Below are 17,497 nucleotides of genomic sequence, written 5' to 3'. Positions count from 1 at the left end.
GTAATTAAAATATCAAGAAGCTTCGAAAACGTTGAAGTAGTGTCTTCTTTGGACGAATTGAGACCGAACCGTGACCATGCATATTCAGGATTGGACTGGAGATCAGACTGCCAGCTGTCTAGCTCTGATCAAGTTGTGCTCCTGCTCCAGTCAGTTGTGCGACCCCTTTCTCCAGACACAGCTCGGGACTACTCACGTGATCCGCTGCATTAGGCAGAGGCACTGCCCGCTTTTCATCATATGCAAATTCGTTCTTTCATGAACTTTGCCAATCTTTGTTTCCCTTGTGCTACTCCGTCAGTATAACTGTTGGTATTTCCCTGTTTCACGCAACCTCTCTAGGTCATACCTCTGACGCGCTTAAACGATGAATCCCGTGGAATATTTCAAGCTGGGATCGGATGGGGCAAGGATTCCTTCGAGAGGACTCGGGACCTTCCAACCAGATCCGAAAGCGTGCCCCGTAGGAAGTGTGAAACAATCAGTCCTGACTGCCCTCAAAGCAGGCTACCGACACATCGATACATCACTTAGATATGACAACGGCCAGAATGAGGTGGAAGTGGGAGAGGCGGTGAGAGAAAGTGGCATCCCAAGAGAGGAAATATTCATTGTCACCAAGCTGTCAGTAAACACCGGTCCCGTGTCTATATTTGACTAAGCTGAGCATATAAAGGGAGAATGTCTTTCACTTGCCTGAAGATGTGGAAGTTTGTCTAGATATAGACCTAAAGAATCTTGGGTTTACCTATGGTATGGCCGAAAGCAACGTTGACATCGCAAGATTATGATCAAGATGACACTAAACTGTTGGCAGTTGACTTATTCCTGATGCACTGTATGATCTTCTCGCCCTTAACCAATTCAACGATCTCGAAAAGCTGATTAGTTCTAGTTCCCTATGCGTACAAAAAGACAGCGGAAAATTATGGAACCGAACGTGACGAGCGTGGACGAGTGAGATCCAATCCCAACCCAACTCACATGCTTTTAACTTGCTAAAGTAAATAGCCGATTATTGACATAGAGCTCTCTCGAGCTTTTGATAAGACGTGGGCAGCAATGGAAAAGCTTGTTGATAGCGGAAAGGTCAAACATATCGGTATAGGCAACTCCCACCAGCTCCATTCAATGCAGATGCCTAATGAGGGTATAGGAATATCAAACTTCTCATCACCGAAAGTGAAAAGACTATTGAAAACGGCGAGGATTAAGCCGGCCGTTCACCAAATTGAGTGCCATCCCCATTGGCCGCAAAAAGGTTTAGTAAGACTGTGTCAAGAGAATGGTATACATGTTACTGCCTTCGGACCCCTGGGCTGTGTACCAATTCCAGCTTTACAGGGTAGAAAAGGCTTAGGCCCCTTAGAGGACGAGACGGCAAGTTTGCTGGTCACCCCTGAGACTTTCGCTGAATTAGAACTTACTGACCACGAGAATTCAGATCAATGAAGTGGCAAAGAAGTACTCCAAAACTCCAGCACAGGTTATACTATGCCATCTTCTTCGTCGAGGGTTATCAGTCATTCCGAAAAGCAACAACCCCGAGCGAATCGTTCAGAATTTTGACTGCATCTTTGAGATGGAAGATGCTGACTTCTACCTCATTGACAAACTGGTAGGCGAGAATGGCGAGCGAGGAGTTCGTAATCTGGAGTCATTAGAATATCTGGGATTCGATAATTACAATGAGGAGTACGAGGAGCCGTAAAGTTGAAGAAATTATTGCAGATGCACTCATGGAGACGATCGATGTAGCTGGTGTGCCGCAATCGAGCACCTCACTCCTATCTCCTCGGTCAATTTGTAAATTAAAGTTACACTCCAAGATTGATCAAATCCATCGCGCTTCCCAACACTGAATTGAGCCAGCATACCTATCCAAATATTCTCAAGTGGAGTTAGGTAATAAAGGCTGAGTTCAGGGCTCAAGTTTCTGCTTCGTTGATGTATTGCGATAGCCAACAATATCGCCTGAACAACGGCAAAAATACCCGTATCGAGAGCCACAAAGCCAATGCTTGAGTACCAATTTATGATGAAGTTCAGTCCCTGTCCTTGCCGTGACCAGCGCTCCCAGTCAAAGCAGACCCGACGTGGCCATAAAACAGCATTCAAGGCGAAAATAGCTGCCTGAGTGACAAGTCCCAAGACGCTCAGGGCACCGGGATCCGATCGTGAGCGGAGAAGCTGTACTTCGGGTGCCAAAGATGCGATACTAAATATAGTGGCTAGTGGTCTGAGTATGAAATAGTGAAGAATTTCCCACATCATGAATCCCCACCGTTCCATGGAGGGGTTTCGACTACCGAGACAGTCCATTACCGGAAGGAAAGAAATTATCAGCCACGGGATGTATACCGCGAGAGCGGCTGGGGCGGATGTTCCATGGCTGCCAGGCCGGAGAACAATGCATGCAATGAACCTTCATCGACAAGACAAGTTATTAGTCAGCCTTGTTCAGTGTGTGACTGAGCTCGGCACCTCTGAGCGATTTCCATCATCCTGGAGGTTTCAATAGGCATATTCACTTACAGTATAGCGAAACACACGCAAACAAGTCCAAGTTGAATCAAATTGAGCAAGTCCCCGGTTGTGCGGTGGCTGTGGACGAAATCGCAGCCCTCATAAACGTGCTGTACATAAAGAAGGAGTATACAAGCAAAATTCTCCGTGGCAGACATCAAATTGAGGCTGATATAGCCAATGGAGAGACCTGCACAGTTCCTCTGAGATGCGATGCGGTAAATTTGGGGTATAAACGACAGGACGGTGACAGCAAGGAGGACCCTATAATGACAAGTTAGGGGGCTCAGTGAACGGAGATCTACACTACGCAGCAACTTACGAAATGAGGACAACATTGCTATTCAGGTCCTTGTCGACAAGATCGGAGGGGGTGCTGGATATTGGTCGGTGATGCCATATCGCTTCGGGCTGCTCCATCATTCTAGATTTGTTATGACGGAATGGCGCGGCAGATAGCAACCTCCGTCTGAATGACGATGAGAAAATTGTGAAGTAAATTTGTGTTGGGATATAAACTGATACGATGCTTCAGAGCAAGTAGTTGACTTTGAGACTTTGAGCTTTTAGCTACGGGACCTGTCGAAGTTGAAGAAGGTGGCCGTTTCAATGCGTTGTGCTAGTCACTGTAATCAAGGATCTCGCCTGACTTGTCATTGGACATTTAATTGTAGCCTGATTGCATCCTTCACTACAGACGCTCACAATCTGAAGAAGCTGCCTTAGTGTAAGCTAAAGATGTGCACAGCCATTGTCATTTGAGGCTATGTCAGGTGCCTAGTAAGGAATTGCTCCTGCACCTCCTTAATGCAGCAGAAACGTAGATTGCACCCGCACCTTTCCCGACAATATGTATTTTCTATATCCAATTGTCACAAGAAAGTCTTCACTGAGTTGATATTGTACGCCCATGCTGGCGATCTCCTAGTAAAGTCATGCTCCGGGGATTTCGTTGCCAATTTATTTCTCCTGGCTCAACACTTATGCCTATCAATGGCTACACACATTCGGTCCTGCCCGTAGCCCTTTTGCCAGCTGTTGTGCCACAACGTCATGCATTGGGTACGTCGGATGCAGACTGTTCAGCCAAAAGTACTCATTCACGGGGATGCCACATGTCTCGTTAAACGTCGTCCACTCCGGAGTTCCACTGCATTCTTGATTAGCCAGCCGCCCAATTGCCACATGAAAAAGGGGCAGAACAGCAACAACTCACTTCTGGTAAGCATCGCAGTATGCAGTGACGTTCTTGTAGCCGCTCGTCTGCGGATACGTCGTCGGATCATCCAGCACGGCCGTGAACACCGCACTCGAGTCAAAAGTCCAAACATTCGCGTCCCCCTCGTGGCTCGTCTTCAGCCCGTCCGCCAGCTTCTCAATCCGGCCATTGAAGTCCGCAAGCGCCGCCTTCTCTAATGCCTGCGCGTCCGCGCCCTGGCCCAGGATCAGAGGACTCCTGTCGACGGGCGGCACGTTGACAAACACAAAGTTGCGCCCGCCCGCCTCGTACAGCGTGTCGACGGCGGCCTTGTACACGGCGAAGATCTGGTCGTACAGCGCGGCCAGCTCGTCGGCGCCCTTCCAGTAGCTGTTGCCGACGTCGTTGATGCCGATCCACACGGCGAACAGCGTGTCTGCGCTGCTCCAGTCCGGCGCGGAGGGCGCCGTCATGTTCACGTACCCGGGCACGAACTCATCGTAGACCTGCTGCTTGAGGGATAGCACGGTGGGCAGGTACGGCTGGACAAGGTCCGAGTCTACCGTGGCGCCGCCGTAGGCGAGGTTGTATGTCTGCAGGAGCGAGGCGTTGTACTTGGTGGTTAGGAAGCCGACCCAATTTGGTCCGTTGGAGGACGTCCAGCCTGGATAGGGAGGGTTGCCCAGGGGGTTTGACGGTGATGGTGCTGGGGTTAGGGTGTAGTTGAAGCTGGTGGAGGTGTAGCTATCGCCGCTGCATGTACATCAGTATATCTCTACGGCAACGACGGCTTGATGGAGGAACCGGACAAGATAAAGGCATAATTGATGTCATTCCAACCCGACCAAGCGGCGGTGACCTCACAGCCAGAGCAGCTAACTTTGCTAGGTAAGGCATACGCGCCGGTGGATAGCAGAGCTGTCAAAATAGATGCAGAGATCTTCATTGTTGGCATGTACACACACATGGACTCAAGCAGCATAACAGTCTCGACGAGATAACACTACACTACGGGAGAGAAGAGAGTAAACGGACGAGGAGCAGCCAGCTTGATCTTTGGCCAAGAACTAGGGAACCAGCCTCCAAGTGCGGAGGATGCAGGTCCACCAGATGCCAATATATCTCCAGGGACGGGGTGCATTCCGTAAATGAAGAGAGAATGGTTCATTGCCACATCATCTAGCTTATCCGGGGAGACGGGTGGGTAACCGCAGGTTGGTCCAAGGCGGCGCATCACGTTAAACAAGCCGAACAACCATTAGAGAATGTGGCAACGAGCTTAGTGTGTCTTTGCGAATTCGAGCTAGCCATATCTCTGTCATAGACAAAGGGTGCGGTCAGTAAAAAGCAGAGAGCTACGAGTGCGGACTTGCGTGAAAAGACCTCGTGGACGACAGAATGGAGAGAACGGTCACATGTGCGGAAGAAGCTCCTCCGTGCCCGTGGTTGCAGTACCCATGAGCCATCCGTGTCTGCGAAATCCACTAACAATTCTAGTTTCAAGGTTGCCGAAGTCCATTGTTGTTACCCGTATATCGTAAGGACAAGGGGGAATTATTTCATGTTGTAGCGATGGTGCCATCTACTAACACAAGTAAATGCCAAGTACTGACAAGGGAGCGAGAAGTCGTTGGTAATGGGTATTTATTGAGTTTTATTTCATAATGAATCCGTCCGTCATGATAAATACAGAACTGCCTTCATTGCACCACGACAAGGGAAGAAAATAGGTCATCAAGTCATGAATAGCTCTTGTAGGAATGGTATCATAGGATTCCGCATCTTTCCCGTCTGAGTTTTGACAAGGTAGATCCTGGCCAGAAGATCTGAAATCGTATAGACAACTCGACTGTCATTTGAAATTCGTCAGAATGTAAAGCGTGAGGTGTCCTCCCATGATATATATGTCGCATGGGACATCCCTGAAACCAATCTTTCCAATACGCCAAACGCCGTCAAGCTGCTCGATGATTCATGATAGAATCGGCTCGACATCTACGTCAATGTAGCCATCATGGCTCGAACGAGACCAGGCGGAGGACCTGCAGAAGCCGACAGTTAGCACGCTGGGGCTGGCTCAGGACGGCAGACGGGAAACAACGCGCACCGCACCTTTAGCGATACTTGGGTACGCTGATGGCCATCCTACCTTTCTTGTCCTTTTCAATGCGCACACCACGATGCGGCTCCTCGATCTTCTCGATCCTCTCCTCGTACAGCACGAGCTGCCCGTCGCTGAGTCGCTCTGCCCTGACGACGTCTCGGCCGGACATTTTTGAGCGTGCGAGTTGGCGTTCCAGGTCCTTAATCTCGGACCGGATCTCACTTCGAGATCTCGATCGGTGGTGATGAGAGTCGGTTACCAGCGCAAGCGGTCCAACTTGCATGGGCTCAGAAACCTCGACAGGTCGAGCGTCGACGATATAAGGCGTGGCAGATGTTGTCGTAGTGTACGAGCGGGCCGGGGAGACATCTCGAATGACGGTGGTCTGGTTGACAACCTCAACAGGAGGCGGAGGAGGCGGCATTTGCTGATACTGGTATGGCGCGGGTTGCTGGTATTGTGCAGCAGGCGTCATCATTGGCGGCGGCTGAGGTGGAGGAGGGCCGACATAGATGTCTTCCCGTCGTTCTTCGATAAAACCACCTGGTGGATTGCGTGCAGTAGCGATTTGCATTTCAGCTGCCAGATCATTAGTAAATTTGCAGCTATTATGACCAACGATGAGTTCCGTACCCTTCTTGTAGTCTTCGCTGAGTTTGAGCAAGTCGTCAATGTTATCTTGTCCGAGTGCCTTGAGTACAACGATGACGTTGCCCTAGAAAATGTCAGCAACTCCAGAGTTACCAAAACCTTAATGCTGGAGAATGTTACCTCTTCCACAAATGGGTATCCCAAGTCGATGAGAGCCCGCTCCGACACAAGTCTTCGCGGAATGCGAGTTTTACCCTTCTTGGGGTATTCACTCTTCACAGTTGTACCACCGCTGCTACTAGATGATCTACTGCTGGTGCTAGATGACCGCGAGCTGCCGCGGACACTGCTGCCGCGATGGCTCCGTCCACGGCTCGTTCGTGAAGCAGGGCTACGATCTCTTCTCCGGGTCTTGATGATCTCCTTCTCCCGAACACGCTCGGGATACGGTCTGTAGTCGTCATCGCCGTAGTAGTCAGGATCGGAGACCTTGATCTCATCATAGTACTCTCGCTCAGCGAACCGCCTAGGTGGAGGCAGCGCCTTGCTTCGTGGGAGTGGGATCGGGGTGTAAGTAGGCGGGCGGAAGTCTTCCCTGCGAGCGGGAGGTCCGTACTCTTCGCGCTCGTAGTAGCCTCTCGGTCTGCGGTCAAAGGTGTCGAGGCTGGACTGTCGGCGCAGCAGGGTGCCCGGTCGGCGGGGCGGGGAGGGGCTTCGCACACGCTCGCGCTCTCTCTCAATCACGACACGACGGTCAACCTCGGTATCGGGAGGAGAGCGTCGTCTCTGGAAGCGAGGCTCGTCGTCGTAGTAGACGCGGCGGTTCTCGCGGATGACGACGTCATCGTCGAACGCTCGGGGCCGTCGGTCGTGGTCGACGGACTCGCGGCGGCGGGGCGGGCCGCGATTATAGCGGTCGTCCTCTTCGAACCTAGAACGCTCGTCGCCGAATCGGTCACGGTCTCGCTCGAACATGAAGCGCTCGCGGTCCCATCGCTCTCCGCCGCCACGGCTAAGGTCGCCGGTGGAAGCTCTGTAGGGGTCGCGGGCCATGACTTGTGTGCAGGACGCTCGCAACGGTAGATAAGGTGAGGTTGTGTGGGGGAACTCGGAGGCTCAAACGTATAATGATAATGAAAAGGGTGGTGAACGGTAATGGATGCTGTGATGGAGTAGAACTCGACTTGTTCGCCGGATATTCGATTGATTTGTATCCCAGATAGACGATATTTCGTTGAGGTGAAGTCAGAGGAAGAAGAAGAAGAAGAGGAAGAGAAAACCCGACGATGGCCGATGACGACAATCAAACAAGTTGGCGAGTGAGAGGAGGGGAGGGGCGGATGGCGGGTTGGCAGCTAGTCTGGCTGGAATGTCGAATGTCGAATGATAGTAGCTGCAGGCGCAGGTGCAGTGGAGTGCAGTGCAGTGCAGGGTGCGCCGTGAAAAAAAGGCCCCGCTGCTGAGTGATGCAGGCAATTGGGAAGTGTCCTGCAGCGTGTGCGCTCGTAATGGAGAGACCGGCCGGCCTTACTGTGCAATGCTATGCTATGCAGTGCAGTGCAGCGCAGTGCAGTGATCACGGTCTGCGCGGCTTTTTTACTCTCCAGTCGAAGAAGGCTCAGAGAGACCAAGGCCCTCTCACCAATGTGAATGCCAGTCGCCGGTGCCCGTTTTGATGTGTGCTGCTGCTGTGTCGTCTGCGTGACTGACGTGAAGTGACGTTGTCGCAGGCTGTGGTCGGTGACGGTGACGCAGTGTATCACGAGCTAGGTATTTCGCCCTTTGGATCGATAGGTGCTGGACAGCACAGAGCAGTGCTGTATTTCCTCTATCCGGCTTCGTCTGTATCCTTGCCCGCTTCAAGCGGCTGCCCAAGTGGTGGCGGAGTGTTGCTGAAAGGGAGAGTGGTAATGCAGATAGATAGACTCTTCACTTTCTACTACAAACGGAATACACGACAAGCAATGGAAGGCGGAAGACCGGACTGGGCTGGATGGAGCTTTTGTAACTCCAGTTCCTGGTTACTGACAATCAATTCCAAAAGCCTGCTTTCCAAATGTCCAAGTACTACGCTGGATCTGCCCCACGCCTGCCAGGGTTCAAGAGTGACGACCGGTAGGGCGAATGGCGTCCCGATGTTAGCAGATGTTACGTGATACTACAGGTCTGCCCATTCGTGGTAACTGCTTTCATCACGTCCAGAATGGCAGTGGGGATCACAGGGTTCCGAGCAGGGCCGCCCCTGGTGCATCAGGCTCGCTCTCTGCACTACCAACCTCGTTGGGTGCTCGCCGGGCTTCTGGATGACAAGCTCGTGTCCTTTTTTGCCTCGTGCTGCCTCGTACGGGCAAGGCTAAGTCGGCCTTGCTGCCCTTCGCTTTGCAATTTGACCACTTTGGGCATCTATCGAGCCAGCTATCGTGAGCGATGAGTGGAAATTGCCTCTTTGCATTGCGAATCTCTTTCCAGACTCGGCCGATGGAGGGGCGGCAGATCACCCTCGTCAGATGGCTTGCTATGCCATTTCCCCCTACGAGGCGTCAACGTTCACTCCAACTTGACTGTTGGATGCGACGGCAAGGTTGGTCTTGATGCGAGCGCTGTGAAAGAATAGCGCCTCCTCCTGACTTTCGCATCGTCTTTTACACCCTTCCGGGAGCTCGTTTGGGTGGATTCGCTGGACCTGGCTTGTCTGACTGACCGCTCTCCATGTGCTATGACGTAGGGCTGCCTCAGTCTCAGGAATGGCTGTACACAAAAGTCAAACAAGATGGGTCCATTCAACAAAGTGCCGGATCTAACCTGCACTGGGATTCGCCCAAAATTCCGTCTCCGACTGCCCAACCAGGCCTGTGCATTCCTGCTGCTTGATGCCCGCTTTGCCTCTGGCCAATCGCGCTGTCGTCTGGAAGTTGGTGATTGCCATCGTGCGAGCAACTTGGTGTGGAATCTTCGTGCCCAAGTGGCCAGAAATGGACATCTACACAGAATAATGAATCCTACCTTGAGCGACGTCTAGTCCCTGACTCATTTCGGAAAGAACGTTCGCACGTGCGGCGACCCGGAGGCCCGAAAGGCTGGCTCCCGTTCGGCTGCTCCCGAGGTAAAGAGCGCCAATTCGTGCTGTACTGTACGTACCCGCCGCACGCTGCCGTTGCCACATCGGGCCTTTCATGGACGTCGCCAGGCTTACACAGCAAAATTGAGCAACCCACTCACGCGAGTAGCCAAGTATCGTTGCTTCTGTTGTCACCATAGAACACGGGGCTCTCATGAAGCTGAAGAATAGTATGATTGCATTGATCTGACTTGAGGGAAAGAAACGAGCATACACGCGTGAGATAACACTCTGACCTGACAGAGACCTATGATGTTGAAACGAAGCCGTTAGCCTTACCCCTTCTCCCCACGCTACATCAACTCCTTTTCCTCTTTCGAAAAGCTGTCCGAGGCAAGTTTTACTTTGTGCCGTTGTCGACTTTCGATCATCTAGGTAGAAGTTAATACATTACCGATGCCTTACACGTCGAGAGTGAAGCGCTCGTGGAATCAAATACCTGCTCAATCGTGTTGCACACTAGATAGCGGATCACAGTGACTTGTTTTTCTTGGCCTAGTCGGAGTACGCGACCAATAGCCTGCTTCTCGACAGAGGGGTTCCATTGAGGCTCGACCAGGTGGACTCGATTGGCAACAGATAGATTGTTCAGACTGGCTTTGTCAGCAAGCACTTGGACTTGTGATCTGGAATTATGTATCTCACCCCATGGCTCCAGTTCCAAGAGTCATCAGCAGAACCCTTGTGTCTGGCTGCTCCTGAAATTGCTTCAGGGCGGCCCTTCGTTTTGCGGCACTCAACGAGCCGTCAACCCGGCAAAAGCGAATATTGCGCTGCGTAAACATGTCTTCGATGATATCGAGCGTCTTGATCCAGGAGGAGAACACAATGCTACTCGTTATTAGTACTGACACATGCGTTCTCAAATCATGTATTGGGTTTGTACAACCTTTTCTCGGATGCTTGATACGCTTCGATATTCTCTCTTAGCAGCAGCAATTTCGACGGATACCGCTCGCGGTCTATCGAGGTTGAAGTGGAACACTTGGGCAGATTTTGTAACAGATTGTCTTCTTTGTGCTCTTCGCAACACAAAGGGCATTGCCGATTCCCTCGACGTCGAAATTCGCTCAATTTGTTGGTGTACAGTGCCACGCAATCAAGGCAAACGAGCTTTTTGCACCCGGTCAGCTGGATAGATAGACCAGAATCGTCTTGGTCAACAGCAGGGATATCCAAACAGCAATATGCACAATCTGCTTCGTTGTTCAGCTGCATTTGGCTCAATATCTCGTCCGGGGTTGTCGGTGTCGGGCGTGCAAAGACCAAGCCATGATTACAGAATAACCTGAGCTTCAGGAATATCTCCAGTGTCTTGCGAGCTTGTCTTTTACTTCGCTTACCGTTTGCCGCAATTACAAATATTTTCCCAAGCTCCTTCTGCTGTCTTTCGTATTCTTTGCGCTCGCCATCGTTGAACTTGACGGCACAAGGCTCGGTAGATAACTGATCCAGAGTGGTCTGAGGACGACGGAGACGCACAGCCCCAAGCAAGAGATACAGGTTTTCCTGATTATACTCGAGTATTTTCTTCGCAGGTTTCATTCTGCCGATTATGTGTTTTCGAAACATGAGCGAATTTTCAAGAATGGGGACCTTCAAGAATCGAATAAGAGACCCGATATCGTTGAGATTATTTTGAATCGGCGTGCCGGTTACACACCAACGAATATGGGCCGAAATTTGCTCCACTGCTTGAAATTGTTTCGTCGATGCATTCCGAATAACATGAGCTGCATCTGAAAGTCAATGAAAGCTTCCACGGCCCCGATTCCCCTGAGTTTTCACCTTCATCTAATATGACTCGATACCACTTGAATTTGTTCAGTACAGCGCGGCCACGATTCATGTCTGCTATTAAGGTACCGTATGTCGTAAATACAACATCATATTGATGCAGGATTGGTGCTACCGTGTGTCTTTCCTTCCCGTGATATTTATGGAGTCTTAAGCTTCCTCTAAGTATATGCCTATACATTATTAGTTCCCGCTAGGTGGGCCCGATATGCGGGACTGACTTATCAACCTCTTCTACCCAATTACCCATGAGCACTGAACCATTAGTTTTCTTCCATTTGTTATAAAAGTAAGTATTCACACGTACATTCTGAATGCACAACAACCAATGTTGTATGCAGAAAGGTCACTTTGGCTTCCCCTTGGAGAGGCATCGTCGAGGAGTTTATGATATCAGCATGGCCAGTGGCTTGAGCACTAGAGGCAATGATAGCGGATAACATTGTTAATGATTTACCCATACCCATGTCATCTGCCAGAATGCCACCTAAGAAGTCATCTTTTGTTCGACTCATAGCACCTGTTATTGCGTGCTCGTAACTGACAGCCATTAGTATTCCCAAATGTTCAACTCCTCAAATATAGATTCTCGAGCTTACGATATGATTCCATCTTCAGATACATGGGTTTTCCATAATGTGTGGTTCCCAGTGAGACCTCCTGTCTCTCTCCTTGAGATGAAGTCAAGAGCCGCTTTCTGATGACTTGGAAACGAGTTAGCACAAGTCATATGAATAGAATGATGGTCGCATACCTTAGCAATAGCGTTCGGACTCGGTAATCAGAGTCGATTTCATTCAGATAGTCATGTTGTGGAAGAGAAGCGAGCATCTGTTCCAATTCGGCGTGCATATTTTCGATTAAACACGACGACAAGCTGTTCGTAGTCGCTTTTTCGTCCCACATAGACGAAGGCGAGTTTTCGCAACACTCTTCAGAAAGTGGAAGATATTCTTTGAGATCCAGGAATTGTGGATTACTGTATTGTACGGATTGGTTAAACCATCGTGGGTGTTGGAGATAGAGCCCGTGCCGAGATAAATCTTTCGCCACATCATCACCATTGTGTTGCTGGCCATATATAATAATGTCCATTGTTAATTGGACTGGTGACTCGTCCACTCGAAGACAACGCGTCTCATTTAGCCACTGCTCTTCCATGATGACACCGTCGAATCGAAGATGGTTTCGCAAAACTTTGCTTAGGAAGCGGGAGGTTCTGGTGTTCATAACTCCGAGCGACTCTCCCGTCGAGGATTGAACAGCACAATATTCGTCCCGGAACTCAAGGGAAAATATTCGAATAGATTGGTCATCTTGGTCTCTATAATGTGGAAGAGAATCGTCATCTACCGGTATTGACTTGATCAAGACTTTGACATCGCAGATCTTGGATCATTAGAAATGAAGAGCATAGTACCACGAGTCAGTGATGTCTAACGTACCATGCCGTAGCAGACACCACTCTCAGCTTCGAACGGTGCAGAGTGCTGTGAACCTGCTGTTGGCATGCTGTCTTGCGTAGGAGTTGTCTCATTCCACCCCAAAGGATCGTGCCACGTATCTCGCAGATTTCGTCCCAATTCGGATTGAAACACGACTTGGAGAGTGAGGTTAGTGAGTGAGTTTTGATCAGCAAATTTCAGACAAGCATCAATTTACCTGCCACTTCCTTCTCCGGATGTGAACATGATCGACTATTTCTCTGTAGGAGGCTTGGTGATGATGACCGCTTCCGCTTTTCTCTAAGCGCATTTTGCGACATAGTGAGTTTGTATCACTAAACACCAAGACTAATTTAACTTGTTGGTGTGAGAAAATGCGTTTCTGACTCAATAGGAATGCATGATTGGGCCAAAGATTAGTTGAAAGGACAGAAACATCAAAAGCAATTGCACGCTTTTGAGGCTTTGGGAACAGATTTCTCGTCCAAGGCGTTTTCTACAGGCACTTTTTCGGGTTGAAAGGGTAGCCAATCATATCGTTTGTACATTGTGGCAATGCCACTTGTTTGTCTTACATTGTATGCGGTGGCACCAACCATGGCTTAGTTAAATCACCTGAGCAATATCTCCATACCGCCTTGCGCTTTTTATCTCTCTTCAGCACCAAATATCCCGTCAATTCTCTCCCTTCGGTGCTTGTACCTAATTGTGAAATACGACGAAGGCACCATTGTAAAGGGAGTGACCTCCGCTCTTCGAGGTTTGCGATGGCGGACAAGACTCAACTAGAGCCTGATATCTTTCAGAAGGCTTTGGAAGCATTTAAAGATGATACTTGTCTTACGTCCACAGAATTATCGTCATTCGAGATTACAAGCCTCCATGAGCTCAAAACCACAATTGCTAAGATACAGGAAGAGCAGGCCAACCGAAAAAGCCTAATGTTCATGAAAAGAATCGATCCATTCCTGCAGAGTATGGAGCAGTACGGAAGATGCATTGAGACCTTCGGAAATACGTCTGATATCCTAGCTTTCATATGGGTAGGTCTATATTGACTAGCATCAATGATAGAGCATAGATGCCTCTTGCTGACTAGAAAGGGTTCCATGAAATTTCTTCTCCAGGTAGTATTAAGTTGGCCCAATCATTGTCCAACCTGACTGATCAACGAATCCATCTAGGTCGCATGCAACTTTTCAGAAGCCCTTACATCCCTCTTGGATGCATATCAAGATATTGCTGAGAATATGCCGCAGCTTGAAGCCTATCAGAGCCTTCTGAAAGAAAACCCATACACCCTTACTATCCTGGGTATGATCTATGCAGACGTCTTAGCATTTCACAAAGAGGCTCTCAGGTACTTCAAAAAAACTGGTAAGATAGGATGTATAGCATTTCATATCTCATTGAACTAATGACAAGGGGCCCAGTCTGGAAGCAGCTCTTCACCGCTACATGGAGAGGCTTTCAGCTACGAATCAATGCTATCAAGGAGAACCTGAGACGTCATAAGAGTCTTATCCAAAGTCAAGCTACCCTTGCTCAATTTGAAGAAGCGCAAAAGTCGCATGCTGTCGTACTGGCCGAGTTTGAGAGAATCAAGGCTGAGGATACCGATCGACGAAGAATTGCCGTCTTACAATGGCTGGACCCATTTGATAGTGAGGTAGTCCACGAGAAGTATTTGGAAGTTAGAGCCGAAAACCCTAACTCGGGAAGTTGGCTTTTGAAAGAGCCCAAATTTCTGGGCTGGTACCAAACAGATGCTTGCAAGAATCCCCTCCTGGGCCTGAATGGTATCCCTGGTGCTGGTAAGCCGCATGGATGCCCAGACTGAAATTATTGGCTGATATTGAATCTCAGGGAAAACCGTACTCGCGTCTTTTATTATTGATGAAATCCGAAGACAATATCATGGTTCTATAGGATACTTCTATTGCAAGTATGAAGATATTTCACGAAATACGTTCGTTGCCGTCGCCCGAGGCTTGCTGAGCCAACTACTAGCTCAGAATGAGGATGCTCTTTTGTTCCTTCACGAGAAAATGTCTAGGAGTGGATCGATAAAATTAACTTCACCGAAATTGGCAAAAGAGCTCGTAGAGACCTGCCTCAAGGCAAGCAAAAGAGCTTATGTTGTCCTTGATGGGATCGATGAGTGTAGCCGCGATGAGAGAAAAAAGATCTGTCAGTGGTTCTGTGAAATCGCCAATTCAGCGGTAGACTCTGTTAGGTGTCTTTTTGTAAGCCAAGATGATGCTATCAGTAAAAAGGACTTGCCAATGATTCCAACTATCAAGATCACTACTACAAACAATAAAGAAGACATCAGAGAATACTGTACGAGATGGCAAAATCGGATCCTGGGCCATGTGGGGTCGGATGCCTCGAAGTTGAAGAAATTTAATATTGCTAATGTGGTGACAGCAAGATCTCAAGGTACTTTATCTCGTGAACTAGGTCTGGTACTTTGACTGATCGAGACATAGGAATGTTTCTATTTGCAAGGTTAGTAATGGAAAATCTATTCGCGCAGCCAACAGTGGAAGAGATAATAAATCAACTCCACCCTGACGTTTTCCCAGAAGGGTTGGACGCGGCGTGAGTGCTCTTCTCGTGAGAATGATTCCCGCCAAAGCCGCTGACTATTTAAGATATGATCGTATTCTTGATCGGATTTTGGAGCAAGATGCCGATGCAGAAGCACACAAGAGCATGGCATTGAAGCTTTTAGGATGGCTCTCCGTCGCAAGACGGCCAATGAAATGGTATGAGATCCAAGGAGGGATCTCCATCAACCTCGATGATCAAACCATCCAAGCAACGCGTAGATTGCTTTCCAGCCCAAAACAATTGTGCTCGTCTCTCGTAGAGTACAATTGCGACGGAAGCGTAGAATTAGTTCATTCAACAACTAGACAGTTAGTTCTCCACCGAACTTTTTCTTTCTTCTCAACACTGACGTTAACAGGTATCTTTTGGAGAAAAGCCATGTCAATGCTAATGCAACGCACCAAGAATTAGCCCTTCTCACGATTGGCTACCTCAGCTTTCCACAGTTCGATACCGAAATAAGAAGAGACGAGGTAGAGACTGCTCTTCTAGCTGGCTATTATTCATTTCTCGACTATGCTGTAGCATGTTGGGCTCTCCATCTACTAGCGGGACTATCGGGAATTACTTCTAATGCAATACACGAGGACTTCGCCGAGACGCTTGAACCATTCCTAGACCTCCACTACAAGGAATCCAGCGGCATCAAGGTTTCGGATGTCGTTTCCAATAAACTCCAGCCATTCAAGTCATTCGCCATCCACGGGAAACTTTGCAAAGCAGTAGCTTCCGCAAAGAAACAGCTAGATACTTATGCCATTTCCCCAGTCAAGGATGATGCGCTTGATCTAATGGAAACAACCCACAATGTTCGCAAGATACTTGAAGAGCTGAGCGTGAGCAGTACGAAAAATGAGATACAAAGTACACTGATACAGCACCATGGTAAATATCTGTTCAAGTGTTCACGAGTCAACTGTCAGAACTTTTACAACGGTTTTGGCAATGCTACAGAACGCAATGATCATGCCTCCCGACACGAGCACCCCTACCTGTGTACCATCGAGGGTTGTCCAATGGTGGAGTTTGGTTATTCAACCGCGAGACAATTGGAGAAACATTCTTGGGATATGCATGGAATTGACATTTCCACCACCGATGATTTTCCCGAGGAGCTTAAAGTATCGAGGAAAACGACGAACAGTGGCTCGCCATTCAAATGTCACATTTGTTCGAAGGTATACAGTCGTGCTTCTAATCTTAAATCCCACCTTCGAACTCATAGTGGCGACAAGCCATATAGTTGCTCAGTCTGCAGCAAGAAGTTTGCAAGGTCATATGACCGGAAGCGACATGAGAATGTGCACAACGGGGCAAGGCTCATTTGTGAAGGGACACTTAAAGATGGCGGCACTTGGGGTTGCAAATCGACGTTTTCTCGACCAGATAAATTGCGGGAGCACCTGCAAAGCAAAGTCGGCTTACTATGCGTCCGGCCGCTCCGCCGTGAAGAACTCCGAGAACGGTATTTACATCACAATCACAATGTTCCCAATCAGGAGAATCTGGATAAGTTAGTAGATCAGTGGAGCGGCATGGATGAATTCATGGCTGAAAACTTTTTTCAGACATTGGCGCACAGCGAAGAAGGAGATTGTCTCGTGTGTAGTGTCGCGAGAGAAGAGCAATGAATATAGAGTTGTTTACGTCGACAAGTCGACAAATCTTTGCTTGGCTGAAAACACATTCATACCAGGGCACGCGGCAACTCTTCGAATAAACATATCATACTGCTGATGATTGAGAACACTAGAGTCTGTATATTGATTGATGTAGGGAAAGCCGGCAACGCTGAGTCTTAGAATCTTGGCTTATTGTCTGTCAGCACACAATATTTGGGCTTTTTATCACTCAACAAATGAACAATGATCACAAGACTATTCAGCAGAGCAAAGGAGTTCAGTTTTGCAACACCTTGGGCAGAAAGTAGCACGTGATTGACGAGCACGAGAATGTCTGCGAGTCTAACAAGTGATAGAGTGAGCTCTTGGTGTTGGAGTGTAAGGAGAAGGCGTTAATCAACCAGTCGGCCATTTGGGATGCGAATGATAGCCGAGAGGTGGGACTTTGGTGCTCCTTTGCCCTCCCAACAAAAGCACTGT

General features: G+C 48.9%; 2 protein-coding genes across 2 annotated transcripts; both read right to left on the bottom strand.

Annotated features, from left to right (window-relative positions):
- Window positions 1-3,738: 3,738 nt before the first annotated feature.
- UCRPA7_4602 (putative fungal cellulose binding domain-containing protein) lies at window positions 3,739-4,670 on the bottom strand (the record flags this gene model as incomplete). Its single annotated transcript, XM_007917153.1, has 2 exons — window positions 3,739-4,477; window positions 4,624-4,670. The coding sequence occupies 2 exons, from the start codon at window positions 4,668-4,670 to the stop codon at window positions 3,739-3,741; spliced, it is 786 nt and encodes a 261-aa protein (XP_007915344.1).
- Window positions 4,671-5,838: 1,168 nt separating this feature from the next.
- On the bottom strand, window positions 5,839-7,472 carry UCRPA7_4601 (hypothetical protein; the record flags this gene model as incomplete). The annotated part of the gene is made up of 3 exons (XM_007917152.1): window positions 5,839-6,407; window positions 6,462-6,543; window positions 6,600-7,472. The coding sequence occupies 3 exons, from the start codon at window positions 7,470-7,472 to the stop codon at window positions 5,839-5,841; spliced, it is 1,524 nt and encodes a 507-aa protein (XP_007915343.1).
- Between the last annotated feature and the right edge of the window lie 10,025 nt (window positions 7,473-17,497).

This window comes from Phaeoacremonium minimum (genome assembly GCF_000392275.1).
Source record: "Phaeoacremonium minimum UCRPA7 unplaced genomic scaffold PA7_03_scaffold_359, whole genome shotgun sequence".
NCBI lineage: Eukaryota > Fungi > Ascomycota > Sordariomycetes > Togniniales > Togniniaceae > Phaeoacremonium > Phaeoacremonium minimum.
The sequence above is the reverse complement of the archived record's forward strand: the minus strand, read 5'-3'. Positions and strand labels throughout refer to the sequence as shown.